The sequence below is a fragment of the Ceratotherium simum genome, chromosome 22 (genome assembly GCF_057802395.1).
Source record: "Ceratotherium simum simum isolate JZ-2026a chromosome 22, ASM5780239v1, whole genome shotgun sequence".
NCBI classification, from domain to species: domain Eukaryota; kingdom Metazoa; phylum Chordata; class Mammalia; order Perissodactyla; family Rhinocerotidae; genus Ceratotherium; species Ceratotherium simum.
In genome coordinates, this window is record NC_141921.1 from 34,145,271 (window position 1) to 34,172,245 (window position 26,975).

Here is a 26,975-nt window from a genome sequence, read left to right on the forward strand (position 1 = left end):
TAGTTTCCCCATTTAGACAAGAGGTCTCCAGCTCTGAGTAGGTGTGGGATACAAGCTGAGGCAGGGTAAGGAGTGACACAGAATCAGATCAGGCACTTGGAGAGGGCATGACCTGGGGATGGGCAAATAACTCTTACCAGTTATTAGGGTGTGGAATGGAGCACTCTGCATCAGCGAGGCACAGGCTGCAGCCCATTCCGCTTCGTTCATTCATTCCACAAACCTTGCAGCCACGCACCGTGTGCCAGGCGCTGGGCTAGGGGCTGAATCTGCCTGATATGGGAGGATAGATAAAACAAGAAAACCAAAACCCAAAGCAAGACTTAGTGAGCGTGCTAAAAAGAGAGCTTCCCTAGGCTTTTCCATCCTCACAACCCCCTGGGCTTACGTCCATTTCTCGGATGAGGAAACGGAGACCCAGAGAGGTAGGGGCTTTGGTTAAGACCCTGCTGCTTAGGGCGCGCCCAGATCTTGTGGCTAGCCAGAAGTAAGGTTTCGGATTCCCACAGTCTCCGGCCACTGTCCCAAGATGCCCAAAGCTGGGGAGGCCCCGTCCAGCTCCCGGAAGGCTGCAGGGAGGTGAGCGCCGGGGAGGGTTTGGGCGGGAGGACGCGCCGGCCGGGAGGCAGGGAGGGGCCTGGCGGGGGTCGGCCGGGAGTCACCGAACTCCCGGGTGCGCAGTCGGGGTGCGCAGCCCCGGGCTCCCGGAGCGCAAGCGGCTGGCTGCGCGCGAGTGGCAGCCGCGCTCGGATCGGTCCGCCACGGACGGGCCGGGGTCGGGCTCCGAGGCGCCGGCGAGGGGCGAGGCGGGGCGGCGAGGGCGGCGCTGCAGTGCCCGCAGCGGCGGGCTGGGGGAGCTGTGCCCGTCTGTCCCCAAGGCCCGGGCGGGGACCAGGCAGCTGGGTCGCCGCGCCTCTAGCCCGGCCGGACTACACGGCGCGCAGCCAGGCGTGCCTGGAGCGGGCTCGGGCCCCAAGTCCTCCCGGGCGCCGGACCCGAGAGGCCCCCGGAGAAGCCCAGTCCCGCGGGCCAAGGCGGCCGCTGCCGCCGCCGCTCCGGCCCGCCCCCGGGGGGTGTCCCGGGCGGCTGGGCCCGCCCAGGTAACCCCATCCTCGGCCCGCCCCCGGCCCGCCCCCCCGGCCGCCCGCCCGCCCGCCTCCGCCGCCGCCGCCGCCGCATCCCGGCTCTGGGGCGGCGCTGACAGTCTGGTCCGCGCCGGGCAGCGGGCGCAGCAGCGGGCAGGGCTGCCGGCAGGCACGGAGGCAGAGCCCCGCCGCGCGCGCCCCGGCCCGCGCCCGGCGCCGCGCCCCAGCCCGCCCGCGGGGCGCCCACCTGCCGCCCCGACGGGAGGCCCCCCGCGGCCGCAGCCGCTGCCCGGGGCCGGGCGCCCGCGGCGGCACCATGAGTCCCCGCTCGTGCCTGCGTTCTCTGCGCCTCCTCGTCTTCGCCGTCTTCTCGGCCGCCGCAAGCAACTGGCTGTAAGTCGGGTCGGGACCCGGCTGGGCCGGGCGGGGGCCGGGCGGGGCGGGGCGGGGCAGGCCCCGGGGGCAGCGGCCGGTGCCAGGCGGCGCGGGGCAGCGAGCGCGGGGGCGCCCGGCAGGTGTCTCGGCCGCGGGACGCGAGGCTCGCTCGCTCTCTCCGCTGCCGCCTCCACTGCCCCGGCCTCCCTCTGGATACCCCTCCTTCCCGGGTCCGGCTCCCAGCCCAGAGGCTGCAGGGGTGGCGGCGGCGTCCGCACCCATAGGCGGCCTGGGGCGCCCGAGAGCGCAAGGGGTGCGAGCGCGGGGCGGCGGCCGGGATGAGGCGCCGGGCGCGGGGCGCAGCCCAGGCGGGGCTGACAGGTCGCCGAGGAAGCCCATGACGGGGAAGGACCCTGGGTCGTAAGAGCAGGTTAATCCCGAGAAGCCCGGGCGCGAGCTCCCCGCGCCGAGCTGCGCCGCGCTGCGGGCTGGGTTGGAGGCGTGCAGGGACCTGTTTCTGCTTGCGGGGCGGGAGCCGGGGATAGAGGAGGGAAGGGACCGGGACGCCGGGCCTCCGAGAGCCCGCGGCTGGCGCTGGCCGGCCTTGGTTCTCCCTGGGACAGGAAGAAACTCCATCCAGCCCTTAAAGAGGACAACAGCCCCCCACCTCCCTGTGTCCCGCCTAAGGAGGGAGGGGTGGTGACCGCTCTGACCTGTCTGTCTGTCTCTCTTTGACTGGGCCTGGCTCAGGGGACTCCCTGCAGAGGGACAGAAGGTTCGCTGGGGGGATTCTAAGGGTGAGTGGGTGAACAGGGAAGCAAGGGGACCCAGACTCCCTCCTCAACCCCCTGACCATTCCCTTGGCCCCAGGCTTAACCCTGGCCCCAATTCCTTCTGCCGGGAGCTCAGCCCCCATCTGCTGTGGGCAGCCAGTGGGGAGCCAAGCTCCAATATTGATCTGAAAAGCATGGGGTGGGAAGGTGGGTAGCCAGCAGTGTAGCTGGGGTTTCCATGGAGACAGCGGGAGAGGAAAAAATTCTCTCTACATCAAGACGGAAGAACAAATATCTCCCATGAAATTGCCCCGAGTGTCCAATGGCTGTTGCTATGAGGTCATTGCGGCCGGCCAGGGCCCTGCAGGCTGGAAGGAGTGTGTTCGTTGGGGTCAGAGCCACCCAGGGCTTGGGGGACGGAGGTGATGTGGAATTCTCCCAGCTGTTCCGAGAGCGATCGACTCCAAGGCAGCCTGAAGTGGCTGTGGAGCTTTTGTTTTTCTTGGAGACTTAATTTGATTAACACTTCAGGGGCAGTGGCAAAGTGTACAGAAACCAGGGCACCACCACCTCCTCCCACCACCCCCTGCAGGCCATCCCCCTGAGTGGGGCCTGGGGGGCAGAGCCGAGGAGGGCAGAGCTGCTTTGGACTTGGGGGAGTCTTGGGTCCCTGGAGCTGACTCTTGAAAGCATGGGTTCAGAGCCTGGGTTTCCAAAGTGAGCGGGAGCATCGGGGAGAGCAAGAGATGGGTCTGATGCACCCGGCGCGGAGGGCTATGGAAAGGCAGAGAAAGAAGTGGCAATTCAGGGGTCTGATCCAGGCCTTCAGGCCAGAGGGCGACATCCGCAGTGGAAAGTCCTTCAAGAGCATCTAGTGTTTGGCTCATTTTACACATGAGGAAACTGAGGCCCCAGATGCTCTAACTCCCAGGCAGTGACCTACCCCCTTCCCTGAAGCCATCCCAAAGTTGAGCCAGTGTGGCCCAGGTGGTGTCACCACCCACCTTGAGCCACATCCAAGCCCGAAATCCCAGCCAGGGAGGCAGCCCCAGCTTTGGGTCACGCACACTGTGGGGAATTCCAACAGCTCAGTTCTCTAGCTTGCGCCGTGGGGGGGGGGGGTGAGGAGGGGCAGCCTAGACGGAGAAGAGAGGTTGGCAGACCTGTTCTCTGCAGTAGGGATGGTTCAGGTTGCCACGAAGCAGGTCTCCAGGTGACCCAGATCACTCCTGCTCCACCCTGGGCTTCATGCCAAGGGTCTCTCCGCTCAGCCCAGGGCAGGAGGAACAAGGGGCTTCCCAGGACCCCACCAACCCAGAGAGGCTGTGATGGAGAAGAGATCTCTGGGCACATTCCAGGACTAGGTCATTTGCCTTGTATTGACCAACCTCCAACCCAGGGCCGGGGACTGAGCCAGCTCTGGGGGAAATAGGTGTCACAGCCTGGCCTCCAAGGAACCTGGGGTCTAGGTAGAAAGACAAGAGAAAAGCAAACCCACGGATGGGTGGGACAGCGTACAAGCTACTGCTGTCAGAGGAAAGAGTTAAGTGTGAGCTGGAGCAGTCACAGAGGGGGGCTTGGCCTGGAGGTTGTAGAATCATGACAATAATAATAATTATAGTAGCTCCCACTGTACTATCCAAATCCTGACAACATCTGAATCCCATTTCACAGATGAGAAGATCAGGGATCATGGAGGTAATGGCCCAAAGTCACCTAGCCAGTAAGTGGCAGAGGCATCTGAACCAAAAGCTGCCTCTGGACGGAAAAGCTTCAGGCAGACAGATGTCCACCCAAGCACAGTGGCTGGCGCTGTCTTTTCACGTGTGAGCCACACCAGAGGTCTGGCCCCGAGAGGATGGCTGGCAGTGCTCTCAGAGGAGCAAAGCCTGGGTGTCCAGTCCCCTTCCAGTACCTGGAGTCAGGCTTCAGTCCAGGGTCGGTTGGCTGGCCGGTTGCAAGAGCCAGTGCTGTCTGTTGTCTCAGAAGGGCGGGTGGCCTGGTGGGGAGGCCAGGTGTCATGCTGCGTGCAGCAGCTGTTGGGCAGGATGGAGCCTGGAGCTGGGAGGGCTCCGCAGCCTGAGGCCTGGGCAAGCCCAGAGAAGCTGGAAGCTGTTGATTAGACTTCTGTCTGGCACCCAGAGCGAGTTGACAGCTTGTGGCAGCTCCCACCACTGAGGGAGGGATGGATGGATGAAAACAGTCTGTCGGTGGAAGGCCTAGACTCTGCCCCAGACCTGGGCTCAGAAATGTCTCTGAATGTCCCCCCACCGGGCACTGGGGCTGTGCTGGGAATCGGGAGACCAGGGTTTCAGTCCCAGCTCTGCCCCACGTGCTGGGTGGCCTTGGGTGGGCTTCTTCCACCCTCTGGGCCACAGTCCTCAGCAGATGGCTCTGAACCCTAAATGGAAGCACTGGGAAGGGCTAGTGAACAGATAAGCTAAGGTTTCATTATTGTGGATTTCCGGAAGAAAGGCAGCAGCACACTGAGCTGGGCCCCAGCACAGGCCCGCTAGGCGAGAGCCCATGCTGCACTCAAAGATAGCCCAGCCAAGTGGCTAAGAACTGGGTCTCTGGGACAGATAGCCCACAGTTCCATCCCAGGTCTGCCACTGGGCAGCTGAGTGACCTTGGACAGGTTACTTAGCCTCTCTGAGCCTCAGGCTCCTCATCTGTAAAATGGTACCCACCCTTGGGGGGTTGTGAGGGAAGAGTGAGCCCATGCATGTGGCATGCTGAGTGTCAGGCACGCTGATGGAAATGGTGACCATGGCTGCTGCTGGAAGCTGAGAGCTGCTGTCAGTGAGATGGGGGAGTCGTGTCCATGTTTACCGGGAGGATGGAGAGAACGGGCCTTGGGCTGCTGAAGCCCTGTTTGCCCCAAACCGTCCCGTCTGGATCCTGTGATTTTACACAGGTCACACAGGTAGGATCCGAGGCTGCTGCCTCCCTGCTCTTCAACCAGGGCCCCCACAAGAGCCTCACAGAGCCAACGAGGCCCAGCCCGGCTCAGGGGCAAATCCTGCTGGCCAGAGGAGTTGTTGCTGGGAGCGCCTGTCCGTGCCTCGGGGGAGGCACGCACTGCTCCTCCTGGATCTGACTCCCCGCAGGTGTGTGTCTCTAGGCCAAGCTCCCGTGTCCTGCTCGCTCGGCAGGGGTGTGCGACTCCCTTGGCCGTGGGCAGAGTGGGGCCTGGCAGTCTGGGCACAACTCGTTGGGCCAGGTGTGGGCAGAGCCAGCCCAGATGCACAGTGCCAGCCCCACAGGTAAAGGAAGTGTCCCCCTAGTCCCCATCTGAAAAGGATTCCCTCTGTCCCTTCTAAATGGTAACAACCAATCCCCTCAGAGCTCCTCCCACAGCTCTGAGCCCTGAATCACAACCACTAACACACTCGCCACCCACCGCCCGAAGTTTACACCGCACTTCTCACACCACACCATTGAGATTTGGGGCCTGTGGTGGGCACTGCAGAACATTTAGCAGCATCCCTGGTCTCTACCCACTAGATACCAGTAGCACCCCCCCAGGTGAAAACCAAAAATGTCCCCAGACATTGCCAAATGCCCCCTGGGGGGCAAAATCACCCCTGGTTTACAAAGCACTTGAACACCCATGACCATATTAGAACCACATAACTTCTCCCCTCCCGCTTTCAGAGGAGCAAATCTGTCTTCTTTTCAGCCCTGCTTCGGAGGCCCAGAGGTGCAGTGACTTCCCCTAGGACATTCTGTAAATCAGAAGCAGGATTTGAACTTGACTTGCTCCCACATGTCCAGATCTCATGGTTTTTATCCCCTGGCTATAGAACTGTCTAGTATTATATATAACTATAATCCAGCAGTGTGGCTTCTCACTTCTTCTACAGGTTATAAACATCGAGAGGCCGAGGCTGTGGCATAAACACCTCTCAACCTCCTCATAGTGCCTGGCACATGTCCGACGTGTAGTAGGGCCGCTCTCGATATTTGATGGATGAGGAAGGAAGGGCTTGTTCGTTCCAGAGGGTTTTAAGTTGCTGTCAAATGGTGCCCTGTCTTCAAAGACCTTGAGTCAGAGGGAGGCTCTGCTCCACTGCCCTGAGTCTCAGGTGATGTTAAGATGTGCCAAAGCGGTGTCAGGAAGTGTGGCTGTCACCCAGCAGATCTGCTGCGCTGCCCCTCGGCTCCCGGCGAGGGCAGACCCCGCAGAGCCAGGCTGAGCGCCTTCTCCCCCTCGCCCTCCACTGCAGGGCCCCAGGACCAGGCTCTGCCCGAGGGGTTTGCTCAGGCAGCAGTCACGACCTAGCTGTCTGTTATGGTTTGACTTTCTTCCCCAACCCTGGATTAGCAATTGAGCAACTCAGCAAGCATCTGACAAGACAGTGCTCCCCAAACCTGTTGAAACTTGCCCAACTTGGGCCCTGTGGGTGCATTTGGAAAGCTGAGCATTTGCACCAAGCCTTCTCCGCTTGTTCCTCCCTCTGGGAAGAAGGGCTTGGCCTGAGCCAGCTGGGCACAGAGTTAGGCAGGGAGCCACTGACAGGGGTGACGGCTACCCTCCATTGGCTCCTCCAGTCACCCCCACTCCAAAGGAGCTTGCAAGAGCTGCCGCTGGTTTGCTCGGCAAACTCAGCTGGAAGGTGAAGCTGCGACCCCATGGTTGCTGTCCAGATTTCCACAGGAGTTGCCAGGTTTTATCTCTGAGTCCTGAACTGCATCTTCTGTGAGTCGGCCAAACTCGGGAGAAGGCTCGCTCCCTGCCGTGACCCCACCAGCTCCTCCTTTCCCCATCCAAACCCCTCTCCACCTCCCCCATCTCCTGGCAAACTTGAAACCAAACTATGTTTTAAAACTATGTTTTAAAAGCCAAGTCAGAACCCCAGCAGTGGAGGGGACCTGGTCCGAGGGAGGGAGAGGGGGAGGGAGGCAGTGGAAGGAGGGAGGCCTGTGTCCCGGGAGGGAAGGAACCTCCCAACGTCTCACAGGGAACTTCGCAGAGGCCCATCAGAAGCAGGAATTGCTGATGAGACCAGAGGGACCTTTTCCCTGCTGTGACTCTGAATGGTCCTTTTAGACCCTGTTCCCACTCTGTTAGCACTAAGTCCGATCATGGCAGGAGTGGGTCCCAGGAACTCTTCCCCGAGGGCCAGAGACAGCAGGGCACTCCTCTTGAGTCAGGGATGCCCAGCTGTCCTGGCACCCAGGCATCGAGGACCGAATCACAGGCATCAGAGTTGGAGGGGCTCTCAGAGACGCTCAGCTCGACCGCCTCCCGGGACACTGAGCTCCGGGCAGAGGAGGGCCTGGTGAGCCCCATTCAGTCAGGTCACATGCTTGCCTGTCAAGACCTACTCCATCAGGCACTGGGCTGCACACTTGGGTTACCCAGCATATTAGTGAGAGAGCTGGAACTCCACCCCAGGTCTCCTGACTGTCCTCTCGGAACTTGCCCTGCTGCAGGTGAAAGCAGACCTGCAGCCCCACACCCCTAGCCAGTCATTCTCTGCTGGAGGTGTTGAGCAGCTGGAGCAAGGAAGGAACCAAGGTTTTCCCATCTGCCCTGCTGGTGTGGGGGTGCAGGTTTGGCCATAGGCTCTCCCAGGATTGAGCCTTTAGATGGGATCCACCAAGGCCAAGGAACTCGCTGGAAACCTAGAGCCGCCAGAGCAGGAGCCTCACTCAGGAAGCCAGCGCTGGCCCTGGACAGCTCAGCTGGGTTCACCCGTCGCTCCCCGCTCCCCACCCCTGGGCTCCCCCAGCCAAGCTAGGAAGGACAGTGCAACGGTTCAGTGGCTACCGGGGCAAGGAAGGCACTCTGAGGACAAAGGTTGGGTGGGTCTTTGCAAGGGAGAAGGTCTCTTCTGGCAAATTAGAGGGCGAGGCAAGGTCAGGAAGTGCCCTAAATCTGACACCCACTCCCCCTACAACCACGCCTGCCCCCCCGGGAGAGAAGGAAAATTCCTACCTTCCTCCAGGCTCAGGTCTGAGTGGCTAATTCCTGGCCCTGAGTCAGCCACCAGCTCCCCTGGAAACAAATACTGTGAGATGGGAAATGGGGGGGCTCCCAAACAGGAAGTAGGGGTCACAGAACCCTCAGGAATGAAATGTGGGGAGCTGGGGCACCAGGGCACTGGATGTAATGGAAACTGAGAAGCCAAGAGACAGAAGATGGGGGTGCTGAAGCTTCTGAGGATGGGGAGTAAAGGGAGGTAGGGATCGCAGGAGACAGGAGGAGGGGAATAGTGCCCCAAGGTACATAAGTGGGGGCTTGGGCCCCAAAGGAGGCCCTCATTTCCCCCCAACTGAGAAAATGCACTTGGGGCAAAGTGCACTTGAGCCGGGCATTGAGAAGTCTAGTGTTATGCTAAAGCCAGGACGGGCGTGGAGAGGAGGCAGCACCCACTGCCCCACAACCGCTGCAAGTGTCTCCAAGGCCCGCCCCGGCTCCCTGGCTGCTCCTTCAGGGCTTTCAGGCCAGTGGCAGCAACTCCTTCCATGGCTGCAGAAGCTGCAGGGACCACAGGCCTGGACACTGTCCAGGCAGCCACAGCACCACTGAGACATCTCCCTCCCCAGCACCTCTCACTTCTGAAAAAAACCCAGACACCTTCGCTGCAGTTCAGAAAAGACCTGGGGCTCTAGAAAGACACATCAGTGCAAGAATGAAGCCAGCTTCCCCAAATCATTGTCTATTGATGCCAAACCATCATGTCCTCAGAGGGAAACAGAGTGCCTTCTGAAGAGTGAGCCGCCTTGGGAGACGCGGGCTGGGGGAAAGCAGCGGGGAAACAGACCCTGTCCAGGACTGTGTTCTCGTGGACCATCTGGGAGCCTGATCAGCCAGCCCAGGCCGAGGAGCCAGAGTGAGCTGTTTTCAAATCCGGACCACCCCTGATGGGCTGCACGGCCTTGAACACGTGCCTCTCTGAGCCTCAGTTTCCTCATCTGTAAAATGGAGGGGATGATACCTGCCTGGCCAACCATGCGTGGTTGCAATGAGCACGTATTAAAGCATGTAGCTATTGTTTGAAGAGCATGAGTGACGGGGGACGTAAGGTCCCTCTCTTCCAGTCATCTAGTCCCACAAACAGATCCCAAGTCCCCTGGGCACACCTGAACTTGTCCTGGACCCCACCGTCCCTGCTCCCCTCCCCCTAGGGTCCCCAGCTCCTGATCCAACAGCACCATCCCCCCTCCATCCCATCTCCCATACTCCCGGGGCTTGAAGGGTCCCTCTGATGGGCCAGAATCACTGATGGGCGAGAAACGCATGCTGTAACTCTGCTTACTCCGTCTGGAGATCCGTCAAAAATCTGCAGTTGGGATCGAGGTGGAGGTGACCCACTGTTCCTGATGGGAGTGTGTCCACCCCTCAGTGTGCTCAGCTGAAAAAAGGGTTGGGAACTCAGGTCTAAGAGAGCTGATTGAGCCAAGCAAAAGAAGCTAAAGCAGCAGAACCACTGGGGTCCAGCAGAGGGTCCAAGCTCAAGGGCATGAAGAGTCTTTGAGACGGCAGTGACGATGATTACTATGATGGTAAACATCTTAATAATGATGGTAATATAATAATGTTGCCAACCGGGGAAAATGCCTACCATATGACCATTTAATTCATTTAAGCCTCCTGAGGTAGAAACTATTATCCTCCCCATTCTATAGATGAAGATACTGAGGCTCAGGCATGCTCACTTACTTGCCTCGAGGAACACAGAGATGGGATTCTGACTCAGTCTGTCCGTCTCCCTTGCACAGTGCACCACACTGCCTGCTGTGCTGAGGGATGAGAGTCTCCGGGACAGGGGCGCCATGGGGGAGAGGACAGCAGGATCCTAAGACCGTGGGTACAGAAACGTTCAAAGGTCTGAAAACAATTGGGGGCGTGATAAGGATCTTGGGGAACCAGGTGCTCCCCACCCCCATGAGAACACGGTCCTGGACGGGGTCTGTGTCCCCCTAGCTTTCCCCCAGCCCGTGTCTCCCAAGGAGGCTCACTCTGCAGCAGGCACTCCGTTTCCTTCCGGCTCCTCCTCCCACCCGTTGGCCTCCTTCCTCCCTGGTGAGGAGGCTCTAAATGTGGCCTGGGCAGGCAGGGAGGCCAGAAGGAGGGGACAGAGAGGCCTGGGCTGGCGTCCCAGCCCCCACCTGGACACCCGCGGGGCCGGGACCCATGACACCGATCTGCTTGGCCTCCCAAACGCTCCAGCTATTTCCCGTCTCCTCTCCTCTTGACGCGCAGAGTAAGAGCCGGGGAGGAGTCCGAGAGGTGCAGATTTTCCTCTAGGAATTTGTATATTTTTTTAAAAAAGCAAGCAAACCTGGAAAAGCTTGGGACAAGCCCAGCTAATTTTAGTTTCTAATGAAAACAGCAGGTGGCCGAGAGGATCTGATCTCCCTGGCAGGGCCAGGGCCCTCCAGCCTTGCAAGCTGCGGGCACGGGCCGCCTGGGGAGGGCCTCCTGGGAGGAGCCTGAAGGACCTGCAGCCCCCGTAGAAGATCGGGGCACGAGCTGGCTGGCAGTGGCAGCGGGGCGGCCTGGGCTGGTGAGGTAACCTGATCGATGGCACGGCTGTGGCTGGAGTCCTGGGTGGTGGGGGCAGCAGGTGGCAAATTGCAAAGCTTGTACTCAGCAGTGGCAGGAAGAGGCTTAAACTGGGGCATTGCAACCAGAACGGGAAAACAAGCAGGGATGGTCAAGGCCCTCCACAGGCCGGCCCGGCCCAGCGGCGGCCAGCCCGGATCACACCCCGGCTCTCTGTCTCCCCCAGAGATGGCTGTGCAGTCGACATTTGAGCCCTGCCCCACTCCAGGGTCAGTGAGTGGCATGCGTGTCTCTGGGGGAAAGGGTGAGCCACCTTAGGGTGCAAGGAGGGGATTCCTGAGGCACCTACGACCAGTTGGGCCAACCGCCTAAGGGTCTCCAAGCCCTCAGCAGACTGAAAGGCAAAGGCAGCCCCCATTCTCCTCCCTCACCTCCTGCTTCCCTACCTGAGCACTCTGCCAAGAGGTGAACAGCAGGGTCCCGGGCAGGACAGAGCCCCCATTCCCGCTGCAAGCATTTACTGCACACTTTCCACGTGCTGCTCCCTATGCTGGGCACTGAGGAGGCCATGGGCTGGACGTGACACTGAGGGCGGCATCAGCCTCCCGCAGCTGTTTAACAGGGCAGAGCCACACCAGGGTACAGGGCAGAGAGTTCCCAATCAGAGCGGGGTTTGCTTCCAGCTTTGCTGCACGCTAGCTGTGTGAAGCTGGGCGAGTCGCTCCACCTCTCTAGGCCTCGGTTTGCTCATCTGTAAAATGAGGCCAACACCCTAACCAGACACCAGAACGAGCAGCAGTGTGGGCAAGGGCCTGTGATGCCTGGGGTCCTAACTCTCTCCAGCCCACTCCCAGCTCCATGTCCAGCTCTGGCACCCAGCGCTTCCCAGGCAAGACCCTGGGATCTGGAAGAGCCAGGACGGGGGCAGGACTGTGCCTCCTGTGGCATGGGACAGCTGTTGGGCCAGATGAAGGCAGGGGCTGGGGGTGGTGGGCATTGGTGCCAGCGTGGGGGCAGGGACACTCCTTGGTGGAAGAGGTTTCTCAGCTTCTTCCTGGAAGCTATCCCAATGACTCACGGTCACGGCAGCCCGGCAGCTTACCCTTAAATCCCTACTACTGTTATTTCAGCCCGTCTCCCCTCGTTGACTTCTGAGCCTAGGGGAGGGAGGTGGGTGGCTCCTCTAGTCCATCTCATTCCTCCTTCAATGGCAGGGGCTCCATCCATCAGCCTGGCATGGGGCCAGGAGGCCTTTGAGGCTTGGACCCGCCATCCCAGTCTGTAGAAGGAGGACCACCAATTCTGACAGTGGGAAAGGCCACACAGACCCACTAGTTCATTGAACCCATGGGAGACAGGCTCCGATGAGGACAGGGACTTGCCCAAGGTCGCAAGGGTTGGTGGCTCAGCCAGACATCCCCAGCCTGTTCCTCCTGCCCAGAGAACCCCTGCCCTTGAGCACCTCCCTTCATCAGAAGCCAGGACCCAGCACAGCTGGACCTGGCCCGTTGGCTGGCTGCAGAGGGAACAGAGGCTGAGATGGGGACAAGCCAGCTCTGTGCCCGCATGTCACAGAGGGAATCGGGCCCGCTCCCCTTCTCCAAGAGGCCAACCCTGGGTCTGAGCAGGAAAGGATCCAACCTCAAGCCCAACTCCTTGTCCCCTCACCCCTGGCCTCCCAAACGTGAACCTGGCCCATGGCCAGTAGCTGGGCTCTTGGCGCCCCCTGCAGGCCAAGAGAGCCAGGTGGGACTAGCTCCATAGGGGACCCCTTCCCTCAGCTGGCGGAGGCAGGGGGACCCCGCAGGCAAGGCTGAGGAGCCAAGTGGGGCCCCTCACCTTCCAGGTGCACCTTCTCCCTGCCCGTCAGCCATCTTCCCGCCCTTGTCTCCCCTCTGAAAGGCTCAGGCTTCCGCCCTGACACTACCAGTCTCTGTATCCCCTAGGCAGGACCTAGTAGAGAAGTCAGGGAGGCCCCCGGGAGGCACGGATCGAGGGGAGCGTGAGGGGAGGTTAGACTGCCTGAGACCACCCACCAGAGAAGGGGGAGATCCTCAGAGTTAGGGCTCACCTACCATGTGTCCAGTGAGACCAGGTGCACCGGCCACATCAGATCGTGTTAATTTCTCACAGTAGCTTCTAGGATAGGAACAATTATCTCTGTTTCTAGATAAAGAAAGCCATACTCAGACAGGCCGCACAGCCAGGGGGCTGATGCAGCAGAGAGGAGGAGAGGGGGTCCCAGAATCAGATCTCCCTCAGGCTTAGAAGGAAACATCACCAGTGGTTACCCAAGAGCTTCTCCTAACATGCTCTCCAGGCCAGGCCCAGCCTGGTTCACAGCTGCTCCTGGAAACGTGTTAGAAGCCCAGATGCCCACCAAGCCTCACCTGGAGTGAGGCCCAGACACCTGGGCTTTCAACAAACTCCACAAATGTTTTGATGCACAGCCAGATTTGAGAACCATCACGCTGGTCCAACCCACAGGCCTAACAAATAAAATCCCACTGCTTGCACACCTCCGGGGATAGAGAGCTCGGCATCCACCAGGCAGCCCACCAACTGCACCATGGCCACATCCTTGGGTTGAATGAACCCAGCTCCCAGCAGCTTCTGCCCACTGGTGTCAGTTCTAGTCTTTGAGCCGCATAAAAGAACATTGTCTCTACCAAAGGCTTTGAAGTCAGGCAAAGCCAGGTTCAAGTCCTGGCTCCACGTCTTACTAGCTGTGTGACCTTGTGCACAAGGCAAATTACTTAACCTGTCTGTGCCTCAGTTTCCTCCTCTATAAAGTGGGGGTTCATTGGCATGCTGAGAGGAGAAATGCAATAATGTCAGTAAAGTACGTAGCCCCGTCCTGACAAAGTTCCATAACAGTTGGCTATTCTTATTATCATCATCATAAAAATTTCCCCTATTTAATTTTCTGTGTACTTGTCTATTGGGGCAACATTCATTCATTCCTTCATGCAGCAAAAAGATGTGGAGTTCCTCGGGCCCCGTGTCAGACCATCTTTCACATACAGGATCCCTTTTGCTCTGACAACAGGCCCCTGACTTAGCCAAAACCAGTGGTATCTTCCCCACATTACAGATGAGAAAACTCTCCCAGAGAGCAGTGACCTTCCCCCTTGATCCTTCTTCAGACAAGAAATGTGTGCAGCTTCATTTATAGGATGCAGTGGCATCTTCACCTCCCCCAGACCCAGTTTGCTGGCCAAGCCCCTGGGGGGTTGGGGTGCTGGTTCACTGTAGAATTGGGGTCAGCAGGACACTCGCTCTCTTTTGTTCAGAGCCCCTGATCTGTGTGGCTGAGGCTGAGAGTAAAGTTTCCTCAGGGAGGCGGTAGGAGGGCCCCTTTCCCTCTCTGTGCTCACCTGTAAAATGAGGGGTCTGGACCAGATCACCTGTCAGGGAAGACCGCTGAAGTCTGTGATTCTCTGCACTCTGCTGCTCCTCCAAGAACCCGGAAGGCAGCCCCAGGCAGCCCTGCCCTGGGAGGTGAGCAGATGCATCCCCCTCTAAATAGGTGGGAGGGGAGGCAGGGGAAGGATAGGAGTCACCACTCAGCTCTCCTCCCACCATTAGGCTGCCACTTGTGCACCTACTACGTGCACTTGGCCCTGGCCAGGGACACTGGAGGGATGGGGAAAGGTGGCTGACAGACAGTGATTGGAGCACAAGTTGTGGGGTCTTCCAGACCTGGGCTCCAATCCAGGTCTGCCCTTACAAGCCAGGTGACCTTGAGCCAGTCACTTCACCCCTCTGAAACATACCCAGCACTTAGTAGGTGCTCAGTCAATGCCCACCTCCTTCACTTGAGAGAGGGACTGCTTCTTCATCACAGGGCCTTTCCCCGGCTCTGCTCCCATCCCGATGAGCGTTTTGTATCTTGCTCCGGGCCGCCTTGCCTCCTGGTCCAGATCACAAAGTGTCCATCCTTAGACAGGGCAGAGCCTTCCCAGGCCTCTCAACCTGCCGTGGAGGAGGAAGCATTTGAAGGGGTTTGAAAGAAGCTTGGCTCTGGCACTTGCTATCTGTGTCACCTTGGGCACATCACCTTCTCAGCCTTCATTTTGGAATCCATAAAATGGGCATAATAATTATCACTTCACAGATTTGGGGTGAGGATGCAACAAGGTGAAGTGCCTGCCACCATGCATGGCACACAGTGGGTGTTCGATGAACAGTGTTGCTCACTCCTGTCCTCCGCTGAAATGGATGCATTAAAGCCCCTTCTCCCCACATGTGCCTGGTCCCAGAGCACCTTGACATAAATTGTCTCATCTAGACTGTGATCATCAGCATGACCCTACGAGGTGAGCCAGCATTGGTGCCCCATTTTCAGGCTATAAAAACTAGGGGCTGAGGGAGGGGAGAACATGGCACACTTTGTTTTTGAAGCCTGCCTCCCCCGCCACCACCAGTGTGCTGACCATCCCTAGTCCCCCAGCCCTTCACTGCCCTCATTATCCCACCTCCAAGGGCTGCAGCACTGACACTGGTCTCCATCTGTGGCCCTGGGATGTGGCTGGCAGTGAGGATCTTAGCCTTATAGCCAGAAGGTGGGCTTAGGTCACTGGGGTCCCGGCCTGGGAGTGGGGAAAGAGAGACACCAGGGCAGACAGTGGCTCCAGCCTCCTAGCTAGAGGGACCCCCCCTCAACATGAAGGGGTCAGAGTCAGGGCCTGGGTCTGGGGTAACATCAGGGCACAGACGCTGGTGCAGGAGGGATCCCGCAGAGACTCTGTCACCTTCCCTCCCAGTGCTCTGCCTGCTTTGGCTGACTCGAGGCGGAGGCCTTCTTGTGCAAGACAGCACTCCCCTCTCCAGCCCTGAGAGCCTGGCAAGAGTGCCTGTCACTGGATCCAGAGAAGTGGACCACCAGGACCCATCTCTGGGACAAGTCAATTCCCAGAGACCTGGGGTAGGCAGGGCCTCATCCTGGGAGTGGAAAGCGGAGGGAAGGTGCCCTGCACCGCACTCCACCCCCACCATCCTCTCTGCAGGTACCTGGCCAAGCTGTCATCCGTGGGGAGCATCTCCGAGGAGGAGACCTGTGAGAAGCTCAAGGGTCTGATTCAGAGGCAGGTGCAGATGTGCAAGCGGAACCTGGAGGTGATGGACTCGGTGCGCCGTGGCGCCCAGCTGGCCATCGAGGAGTGCCAGTATCAGTTCCGGAACCGGCGCTGGAACTGCTCCACGCTCGACTCCCTGCCTGTCTTCGGCAAGGTGGTGACGCAAGGTGAGGGAGGGGATCCTGGGGGGGCACTGGGGGAGTCAGCGGTGCCGGGGTGTGGGCCCCGGGCGAGGGGACCCCGGAAGAGGCCACGTTTCCTTGGGTGGGAATCATATGCTCTTGAGTAGCCGGACTATTCTGTCACTTATCAAGTGAAAACAGCACCCTGCTCAGGCAAGGGCATAAAGAATGCAGATGGGGGCACGGGGAGAGGGGCAGCATCTGGGTGGGCAGAGTCTGGGTGGGAGGGCCAGCAGAGGGGATGCCGTTCTTTGTGCTGAGCAGCACTCTGCAGTGTGCAGTGTTTCCACACTGGAGCTTCCACTCCTGTTTGACAGAGGAAGAAACCGAGGCTCAGGCAGGGGAAAGGATGGAGTGGCCAGAGCTCCTCAGAGGGTGGGCAGCAGAATCAGAATCCAGACCTGACACTCCAGACCCCCAGCCCCATGCTGTTTCCAACTTAGCACTTCACCTCCTGTACGCAAGCCCATCTCATCCGTCTGTACCTTTTAACGAACCACATTAAGAGGCTCACCAAGCCCAGCAGACCTGGGAAGAGCAGCACCCAGCTCCTCCCCTCCTGGGCTCACAGTCAAGCCAACAGCTACCGCTCAGTAGGAGTAGCGGCTCACACACTCATAGCACTAACTAGGGACCAGGCACTGTTTCAAGTGTTATAAGTAATATTAACTCATCTGGCCCTTGCAGATAGGCCTCCATATTGCAGATGAAGAAACTGAGGCACACAGAGAGGTTAAGTAACTTGCCCAAGGTCACAGAACTAGAAGGTGGCAGAGCCAGGACCTGAGCCCATGCAATCCAGCTCCAGGGTCTTGCTCTTGCCTGCGACAAGAAAATGCTGTGAGGGAGGGGTCACAGGAGCCTTGGGAGCACAGGGGTGGACCCCTCCCCTGGTCAGGCTGGGTGCTCAGAGAAAGCTTTCCCGGGGAGGTAGGCTCGCAGCTGAGACCAGAAATATGAGAAGGCATTAAGCCAGAGGAAGGTGGGCCAGGGCCTAGAAAATGTTCCGTACAACTGGAAGGCTCCTTGAGAGGTCACTGGGTCAAGCCGCTGCCCTCGAGGAAGTGCTCTGAACCAGCTGCCCTCTTTCTACTTCCTGAGCATGAAACTGACACTCCCGAGCCACCAGCAGTCGACAGGGCCTTTTGACTTGCTCAGGCAGCAGGAAGGCATTGCCTGGGCCAACCTTTGTCTTGGCACCTGTGGTCCTGGACGGCTACAGCTGCTGGGCTTGTGGCAAACCGTTGCATGTTGTTGGAAACCAGCTGTGATAGAAATTTGGAAGCCATTCTCCTGGAAGTTGGCAGAGGCCAAAAAGGAACAATCATGCTTGGCATTACTGAACATCGCTGCTCCAGAGAAGCAGCAGAGACCCAGTGAGCGGCCTGGGAGCAGAGACTCCCCCGGGACGATGCTGCCACTGCTGAGGGCCCAAGGCTGCCTTGTTTGGTGACGCCCAGACACTAGGCTCAAGCAACAGACCCTGAGCACGGGAAGCCCCTCGCACACAGTAGGTGTTCGATGTGTTGGATGGACTGGTGGATAGATCAGCAGGGTTTCATGCACCAGGCCCTTTCACACCCCCATGTCTTTGCACGTGCTTGTTCTTCTACCCCAAATACCCAACCCTCTTTCTCCACCAGCTCAGCGGTTCCCTCCTCCAGTTTCCCAGCTCCTGCACGTTGGTGGTTGCTTTTTCCTCTGGGTTCCTAAGCTCTTTGTTCATGCTGGGGGTTTTCCCCCTTTTCTGGTAATTTTTTGTTTTGATATAATTTCAAACTTATAGAAAAGTTGCAAAAATAGTACAAGGAATTCCCATACACTCTTTTTTTCATCTCAAGGTGATGGGTTTATTCAGTCTGCTACTTTTGTTTTCTTCTTTTTTTTACTGAGCTATAATTGACATTCATTGTATTAGTTTCAGGTGTACAATATAATGATTCTATATTTGTATATATTACAAAATGGTCACCATAATAAGTCTAGTTAACATCCATTACCACACATAGCTACAAAATTTTTTTTCTTGTGATGAGAACTTTTAAGGTCTACTCTCTTGGCAACTTTCAAATATGCAGTACAGTATTGTTAACTGTAGTCACCATGCTGTACGTTACAGCCCCAGGACTTATTTATTTTATAACTGGAAGTTTGTACCTTTTGACCCCTTCACCCATTTCGCCCATCCCCACCCCCCACCTCTGGCAACCACCAGTCTGTTCTCTGTATCTATGAGCTCAGTTTTTCCTATGAGGAATTCCCATATACTCTTTACCTAGATTCACCAACTGTTTACATTTTAACCCATTTGCCTTATCAATTTCTCTCTCTCCCTCTCTCTCTCCACCTTAATACATGCACACACACACACACGCACTTTGTCTACACCATTTGTGTTCACGGCTTTCATTACACCTTTTAGACTGAACTGTGATGCCTCTTTCCTTAAACCTTGAATTCTTCCAAGGCAAGGGTGATGTCTCGTTTACCTGTCTCCCAGCACATGGCAGAGCCTGGCATGGAGAAGACAGTCAATGGATGTCATCCAATGACAGAAGGCAAGGCAGGGCAAGGACTCAAAGGGGCAAAGAGGGGCAGGCATGGGTCAGTGCTGGCCTGAAGTCGGTGAGGGACCTGGTCGAGAAGTGCCTTCCTCACCTGTGTTTGCAGCAGGACCCAAGGAGGGGGCCCAGCCCTGGCTCAGCAAGTTCTGGGAGACACTGAGAATCCTACCGGGCTTGGCCAGAACCTGCTCCAGACTGCAGTCTGAGTGGCTTGGTCAAGCGTCCAGGGCCCTCAGAGCTGAGTCAAGGTACCCTCACACCAGGCCAGCCATACCAGGCAGACGTCAGTCGTGTTTGGAGGAAGAGTCTGAGCTCTCCCCATCCATCCATCTCCTCACTTTTGTATTTTTCGTTTTCCTCTTGAAAAAGTCTTAATTTGTCTCCAGTGAACAAGAGGAGAAGGGCCTTGTCCATCCCGAGGCCTGAGGGCACAGTGCTGCTCTCAGAAAGCCCCGGGGTTGATGAGGCAGCTGGAGGGAGAGCACGGCGAGCGTGACCTTGGGCGAGTGACCTCACTCCCCTGAGCCACGGCGTCCTCACCTGTGAGGTAGACCAGCACATACGCGTGCTCACCTTACAGGGTGGTCGAGAAGATTCAGTGACATGCGTGGCAGCACTCAGACTCCAGAAGAGCCGTCTGTCATCACCAGGGGCTGTCGTTTTTGGTGGCAGCAGCAGCAGCCAGTCCAGGCAGGCCTCTCTCACAGCCCCCAGCTTTGGGGGTTAGGGGGCTTGGCCGGTGCTCAATTCATGAGCTGCCTGGCTGGGGTCATGACCTCAGACATGGAAAGGTCATAGCTAACAGATCCTCCCCAGGAGCCAGGCCATACATGGAGAAGAAAAGGAGCCCCCATTTGTTGAGGGTCTCCTGTGTGCTGTCTGGCTTCAGATCACCCTCCCGACAACTCTGTGTGTGTGGTATTGTTCCCATTTTACAGATGAGAAAAGAGACTCAGCAAGCAGAGGGTGGTGACACACCCAGATCCAGGACCTGCCAACTCCTGGCTATGAGATCTCGGGCAAGTTCCATCCTGTCTCCTAGCCTCAGCATCCTCCTCCCTGTAAAGTGGGGACAGGCACCAGCCTCCGGGGATTCCCGTCAGAATTCAGAGAGATGATGCCTCTGAAGGGCTAACTGACTCCCCCAGAGACCCCTAGGGATGGGGGCAGCTCTCTTCCCACCAGCATTGCCCGGGGTCTCACAGTCTCCACCCGCAAGTAGTGGAGGCCACCCTGTTCCTGGCCTACTGAGGCAAGACAGATGGTGAAATAATGGTGACCCATGAAGACAATGTGTAAGTTAGGGCCAAACTGTGTGCTCTAGGCTGAAAGTCTACCAGAAATTTGGTAAAATTGGCGTCTGTGGCAGTGTCTGTGCGTGTTAGTCCCTGCTGGATCCCAGTGCAGAGCAGAGCCTGCACCTAGGAGGTAACTGGTGAATACTTGCTGAATGACCGGAAAGGGTCTGAGGGCAGGAGGGAGAGGCCGTAGACCCTGGCGAAGGTTTAGCTTGCCGGGAGCAGGTTGTGCTGGGTCTCAGAGCGGGCTGGCCTGAGCAGGACGGGGAGCCAGGAAAGGCAACCCAGACTCCTTTTTTCCTGCTTCCCTCCTTCTGTAGACAACACCAGGCCTCTCCTGCCTCTTCACATCTGCCTCTGTGACCCTGTCCCGAGAGGGCACTCCATGAGCCCTCAGGCCTGTTTGGGCTCTGGCTGCCACGGGTGGGAGGCGATGTGGTGCATTGGCTATAGCAAGGTGAAGATTCAACCTGGGCCCGTCTTTCCACTCCCCGTGTCTAACATCTAGGACACCTCACTGACCGTAACATCAAGCGGGATTGGAGAAGGGAATGCTCCTCAGTCCTGGGCTATGACTCCCTTCTCAGCTTTGTCCTCAATGTTGGCATCACACTGGACCCAGTGAGGGTGAGAACATGCCTTCCTTCACGGCAACCTCTTGGGCCAGCCTTTGGTGCCATCAGATAACTCACAGCAGGTGTGAGAGGGGTACCCCCAGAGACGCTCTGCCACTGGGAGTTCCTTGAGGACACACTCACCTCAGTGTCCCCAGTGCACAGCATAGGGCCTAGCTCACAGCAGGCAATCAATAAATGTTTGGCGAGGGCCGGGCCCAGTGATGTAGTGGTTAAGTTCGTGTGCTCCGCTTCGGCGGTCCATGGTTCACGGGTTCAGATCCCGGGCGCAGACCGACGCACCACTCATCAAGCCATGCTGTAGCGGCGTCCCACATATACTAGAGGAAGATGGGCATGGATGTTAGCCCAGGGCCAGTCTTCCTCAGCAAAAAGAGGAGGATTGGCAACAGATGTTAGCTCAGGGCTAATCTGCCTCAAAAAAAAATAATAATAATTTAAAAAAATAAAAATAAAAAATGTTTGGCGAGGGAGCAGCAAGAGAGGAGGCCTCTGCCCTAAGGAAGCTTTAGCCCAATGGCAACACGTGGTCAACTGACTAGCCCTGAGTCAGTGCCCCACCGATATTTGTTAGCGAATGAATAAGATGGCATTAATCACCCAGCGATAACACTCACAACACTACTTCTCGAGCGCCTGCTGTGTGCCGGAGACTGCACGGAGCACTTCCTGTAGTCTACCCATTAGATTGTCAGAACTACCTGATGAGGTCAGGACACTGATCAGCCCCACTCTATGGACAAGAAAACTGAAATCATCCCTCTAGGAAGTGGCCGAGCAAGGACTGGATCTCAGGCCTGCCTGGCTGAGTGTCCATGCTCTTCCCCAAAAGCCAACCCTGTCTCCAAGTAGCTGTGAGGGGCCTGCTCCGTGCCCAGCCCTGCCCTGGGTGCTAGGGGGAGAGGAGATGGGTGACAGAGAGCCTGGCCCCAGGGGCTTCCAGGCGGGCTGCAGAGGCCAGACAAACACACAAGACACTCAGAAGATAAAACTGTTTTCGGCCCAATTCTGACTGCGTGTGGCAGGCAGGCCAGCGAGAGTGCTGGCGTCCCGGAGGTCCGTGACAGTGGGAGGGGATGCAGGAGGAGTGCTAGGGGCTGGCCTGCCAGGCAGCGTTGTTATCCCCATGTTAGAGTTGGGAAAATGAGGCTCAGAAAGGAAGGTCCCACCACTGCTAAGAGTCTTACAGTTTTGTCCAGCTCCAAAGCCTTTACTGTTTGCCCTGTCCCCCTGTCTCTTAAATCCAAAGAGGCTTCCCAGAGGTGGTTTCAAGAAAAGGTGAGCTTTTGCAGATAAGAGAGCAAAGGAGACTGGAAAGGCAGACTAGGGGCAGGGATGAGACAGGACAGGGAACAATGTCTTTCTCAGAGACCAGAGCCGGACAATGTCTTTCTCAGAGACCAGAGCCTGTCCTGCCCCTTCCACCAGGACTCCTGCTGGGTCTGCTTTGGAAACACGGGAGTTCTGCTTGGAATGACACTTTCATCAGACACCCGCCAGGTGCCCAGAGGATCACTGTGCCCATGGCTGCCTTTCCAGCCGAACTCAGCCTCAGCTGGTCCTCCCCAAACACGCCTTCCTGCTCAAATGTCCTTCCTTCCAACATCTGGGAGAGACATCGTGCGTGATGGGCTCAGAAGAGCACGGGCCTGGAGTCAGACAGGCCTCGGTTCCAATTCCCACTTGGCCACTGACTGGCTGAGGGACCCCAGACAAGCCCCCAAGCCTCACGTCTTCTTCCATAGAGCAGAGCTAGAGAAAGCTGGTTGCTAAGGTGGTCAGGAGCCTTAGATGCCATATGGAGATGCCCTGGCATATCGTAGGCCCTCAGAAAGGGTAGCTATTACTGGATCCACAGGACAACTCTGAATTCCGAGCCCCAGGCAGCCTTAGCATTTTGGAAAAGAGGGCATTGAGGCAGGACTGAGAGGACACACAGGATTTAGACCAGCGGAGCCAGGGAAGGAGGTGCTCTGGGAAGAAGAAAGAGCAGGAAGAAAGGAGTTGGGTGTGGGATGGGTAAATGGCTTTATGGAAAAGGTAGAAGGTTGTAAGGCAGCTGCTGGCACCTTAGCAAGTTCTGCCTTACCCTGGGCCAGCTCTGCTGTCCCACAAGGACAAAGCCAGAAATGTCTTCCCCCTGCAGCTAGAACAGGCAAATCCCCTGACCCGGGAGCAGTTATCCACCGCATTGCTGGGGAACTCCCCTCTGCTACACTTGCAGGCGCACCACAATCCTTTTTCTGCATCTCACAGTCTCCACCAGATGCCCAGGGAACAAGGTTCCAGCCTGGGCACCTCAGCAGAGAGGAGGAGCCGGGAGAAGCCACAGCATTGAAGTCAAAATGCTGGGACCCAGAGCCAGTTAGAAAAGGCTGGAGAAGTCGCTGCCATCGGCTTTAGGGGCACGGTGGCTTGGCCACGTTCTCCAGGCCTTCTGGGGCCTCATGTGCTGAGCACAGACCAACTGCTCACCATCCCCCAGTAAAGAACCCACAAAGGGAACTGGACTTGTTGTACAGCACGTGAGATTTAGGAAGCCCCTCTTGGCTTCACACACGTGTATTCCGGGGAGCTCCGGGCTCTGGGAGGCAGGATAATGTCAAGGTTGAAAGCTCTGGAGCCAGGCTGCCTGAGTTCAAATTTGGGCTCCATCACTTGCTGGCTGGGTGTTATTGGTCAGGTTGCTTCACCACTCAGTCCCTCAGTTTCCTCATCTGTAAAATGAGGATTGAAAGTCTCTACTCCATAGGGTTGTTGTGAAGAGTATATAAATTACGTAAAGTGCTTAGACAGTGCCCAGCACAGGGTAAGCCCTCTATAAGCTTTAGCTCTCATTACTATTATCTTTATTCCAGAATCTTGTCCATTAGGCCTGCTCCCAAGCTGAGAAAACCATAGCATCCTTGTTCCCAAGGCCAGGGCAAGGGGGACCTGGAGTCCTGGCCAATGGACGTTGGTTTGGGGAATGAGGCAGAGGTCTCCCTGAGCAACCTCACAGGGAGCCCTGCACCCGAGGGCTACTAGCACTCAGGGAGGAGGTGAGCCCAGAGCTTGGGGTGGGCCGGGGGCTGCCTGAGAGCCCAGAGAGGCAGAGGAGAAAGGACCATGCCAGGCCAAGAGCTGGGGCTGCCCCACCAGTCCCATCCGCCCTATCTCCTGCTTTCCCTTCCCCCTTGGTCTTTGGGGCAAAGATTTGTGCTGGTTCAGGCCTGGAAATACCAGAAATACCAGAAACTAAAGTCGTCTCTCTTGGGCGGCCACAGCACAAAACCAACCAACATGATCCTGCTATTAACCTCGATTAACTTGGAGAGGATTCCATCTCAGGCCCCCGTGGCTGCAGCCAAGCCCCCTGATGCTGGCCCAAAATGGCCAGGCCAGGGCAGAGGGTGGGCAGTGGAGAGTGGGTGGTGGGTAGTATCCCCAGCTCAAGGGCTGAACCAAGAACAGGGCGTCCTGAGCCATCGGGACCTGAGCTGCCCCCCACCCCAGTACTCAGCTTCTGCTGCCTGTCCACAGACACAGGCACAGAGGAGGTGATTGTTTCCATCTGACCACGGCGACTGCTCCCCAGGGCGGTCGAGAGCACAGGCCTGGGTGTCGCAGAGGTAATTGCCAACCACGGGGCCAAAACCTGCCCCCTCCACTCCTGCGGACACAGACACTCCAGCAAGAGACAGAAGGACAGTCACGGGCACACAGAGGCCCTCACAGGGCCCAAGAGAGGAGCAGGACCTGTCTGGTCACACACCCAGCCAGCCACGCGCACACGCACTACACACACACACATACAAGCACGCACACACACATTCCCTCCCACCACCCACACCCCCAGAAAGAGGCCCCACAGCAGCTACACCCCCTGAGGCACAGTTCCTAAGAGGATAAAAACACCCATTCAGGCAGGGGACGAGGGCAGGCACCAAAATAGAACCACTGAGCAGTCACGGGGCGGAAGGGAAGGAACAGGCGGCAGAGGCGGGCAGACCTGTGCTTGAGCCCCGGTTCTGTCACTTCCTGACTGGGTGACTGGGACCAGATCCCTTCCCCTCCTCAAACCTGCACTGTGCCATCTGTGAAATGGGCACAGGTGAAGCTCCCGGAGGCAGAGGGCACCCCCCCCCATCAGCAGTGGTGGTAAGCAGTGGGGGCCGATGTTAACGATTTACTCTGAAAGGTTTAAGGAAGCAAGATGGTCTCAAAAACGGGCCCAGCCTCAGCAGGAAGAGCTGGGGCAGGACCACAGGGTCGGGGCCCAGGGCCAGCTGGGGAATAGGCACAAAAAGGACACAGGTTTGAGAGGAAGCCAGACCTGGGTTGACAGTCTAGCTCTGCTCCTTCACAGCTCCTAGTCTTGGTAAGTCAATTCACCTCTCCGAGCCCGTCTTGTCTCCCACAAAAGGACGTTAACATCACTAATCTTCTGGAGAGGTTGTGAGAACAGTATCCCACAGGAGCCAAGAGCCCTGCAGCTGGGCCGCCTACCTGTTCAACCACGTACTGTGTGACCTGGGACAAGCTGACTAATCTCTCTGTAAAGTGGGGACGATAATGGGACTTAGCTCATGGGGAGCCATGGGGATGACACGATCAGCACGTGTGAAGACGTTAGGGCAGTGACTGGCAGGTAGGCAGTGCAGCCGTTGGTATGGTGAGACTAAGCACCAGCATGGTACCTCCTGGCCCACAGGGTTGCCTGCCTCGCTCTCTCATGGGCCTCCATCGCTCAGGAGGCACCGTACACACCTTCCCCTAGAAAAGGAGGGTGCGGGGGAGGCGCACTGGGACCCAGCCCTGCCCTCCCTCTGCCTCCCACAGGGACTCGGGAGGCGGCCTTCGTGTACGCCATCTCTTCAGCAGGTGTGGCCTTTGCGGTGACACGGGCGTGCAGCAGTGGGGAGCTGGAAAAGTGTGGCTGTGACCGGACGGTGCATGGGGTCAGCCCGCAGGGTAAGTGCAGGAGGTGGGGAGGGAGTGGGGGGAGGGCAGGGGCCTGGGCCCAGGCCCTTGCTCACCCGTGGACCCCATGCCCACTGCACCCCAGGCTTCCAGTGGTCAGGATGCTCAGACAACATCGCCTACGGCGTGGCCTTCTCACAGTCGTTCGTGGATGTGCGGGAGAGAAGCAAGGGAGCCTCGTCCAGCCGGGCCCTCATGAACCTCCACAACAACGAAGCTGGCAGGAAGGTAGTGAGGCTCATCCCCTCCACGTCACCACCGGGGCAGGGGTGGGCTCGCCGAGGTCCCCACTCTTCCACCCACATGCCACTCGGAAAACATTTGCTCGGCTCTCACCAGCACCAGGCAACTCCTGTCGGCCAGTGGGGACCGGGACAGCAGGATGGGGAGGCAGACAGGTGAGCAGGTGTCACAGAACAGTGTGGGTGGTCCCAACACAGCACACACATCCCCAACACGCCCCCACCTATGCACATGTATGTACACAGGTGTGTCTCCATTCCTCTGTCACACACACACCCCAATAAGTAGCAAAGCTAGGATTTGAACCCTTCTCTGTGTCACCACGAAGATCATGTGCTTAACTACGACACCATCTGCCTTCTCAATACCTCCTCTTCAAGGTTCCTGTGCAGATTCAGTGCAGCCGTGTTCTTCCCCATCGCGTCATTTGTCATTCACTGTTTCATATGACACTTCCCTTTAAAATGTCTCTCCTCCATCAACTCCAAGTGCCAAGGGCAGGGACAGTATCTTCTTCAACTGTCCCCAACACAGCTTTCCAGCCCACCATGGCACAGAGTAGGTGCTTAATACAGAGGAAGCGTGACAGTGAATCCTCCAATTCTGTGGCGTGCCCCCACTGTCTGCCTCCCGTTACCCGCCTCAGCCTCCCCTGACATCTGATGGCCGCTCTCCCCACCGCCCCTGCAGGCCATCCTGACACACATGCGCGTGGAGTGCAAGTGCCACGGGGTGTCGGGCTCCTGCGAGGTGAAGACGTGCTGGCGAGCCGTGCCACCCTTCCGCCAGGTGGGCCACGCGCTGAAGGAGAAGTTTGATGGCGCCACCGAGGTGGAGCCACGCCGTGTGGGCTCCTCCCGGGCGCTGGTGCCGCGCAATGCACAGTTCAAGCCGCACACGGACGAGGACCTGGTCTACCTGGAGCCCAGCCCAGACTTCTGCGAGCAGGATGTGCGCAGCGGCGTGCTGGGCACGAGGGGCCGCACCTGCAACAAGACGTCCAAGGCCATCGACGGCTGCGAGCTGCTGTGCTGCGGCCGCGGTTTCCACACAGCACAGGTAGAGCTGGCTGAGCGCTGCAGCTGCAAGTTCCACTGGTGCTGCTTCGTCAAGTGCCGGCAGTGCCAGCGGCTCGTGGAGCTGCACACATGCCGGTGACTGCCGCCCCGCCCTGTGCCCAGCAACCACCTAGTGGCCCAGGGAAGGCCGATAATTTAAAGAGTCCCCCACCACCTACCCCAAAAGATACTGGTTGTATTTTT

The 26,975-nt window shown here is 58.0% G+C and overlaps 1 protein-coding gene across 2 annotated transcripts; it reads left to right on the forward strand.

Annotated features, from left to right (window-relative positions):
* Nucleotides 1-1,210: 1,210 nt before the first annotated feature.
* Nucleotides 1,211-26,975, forward strand: WNT4 (Wnt family member 4). Of its 2 annotated transcripts, none has more exons than XM_087446605.1 (5): nt 1,211-1,478; nt 15,761-15,996; nt 25,330-25,461; nt 25,556-25,698; nt 26,404-26,975. In XM_087446605.1, the coding sequence occupies exons 1-5, from the start codon at nt 1,402-1,404 to the stop codon at nt 26,869-26,871; spliced, it is 1,056 nt and encodes a 351-aa protein (XP_087302731.1). In that variant the 5' UTR covers nt 1,211-1,401; the 3' UTR covers nt 26,872-26,975. The 2 variants fall into 2 exon arrangements, with proteins under 2 accessions (XP_087302731.1, XP_087302732.1); XM_087446606.1 differs by lacking the exon at nt 1,211-1,478 and adding an exon at nt 15,624-15,678.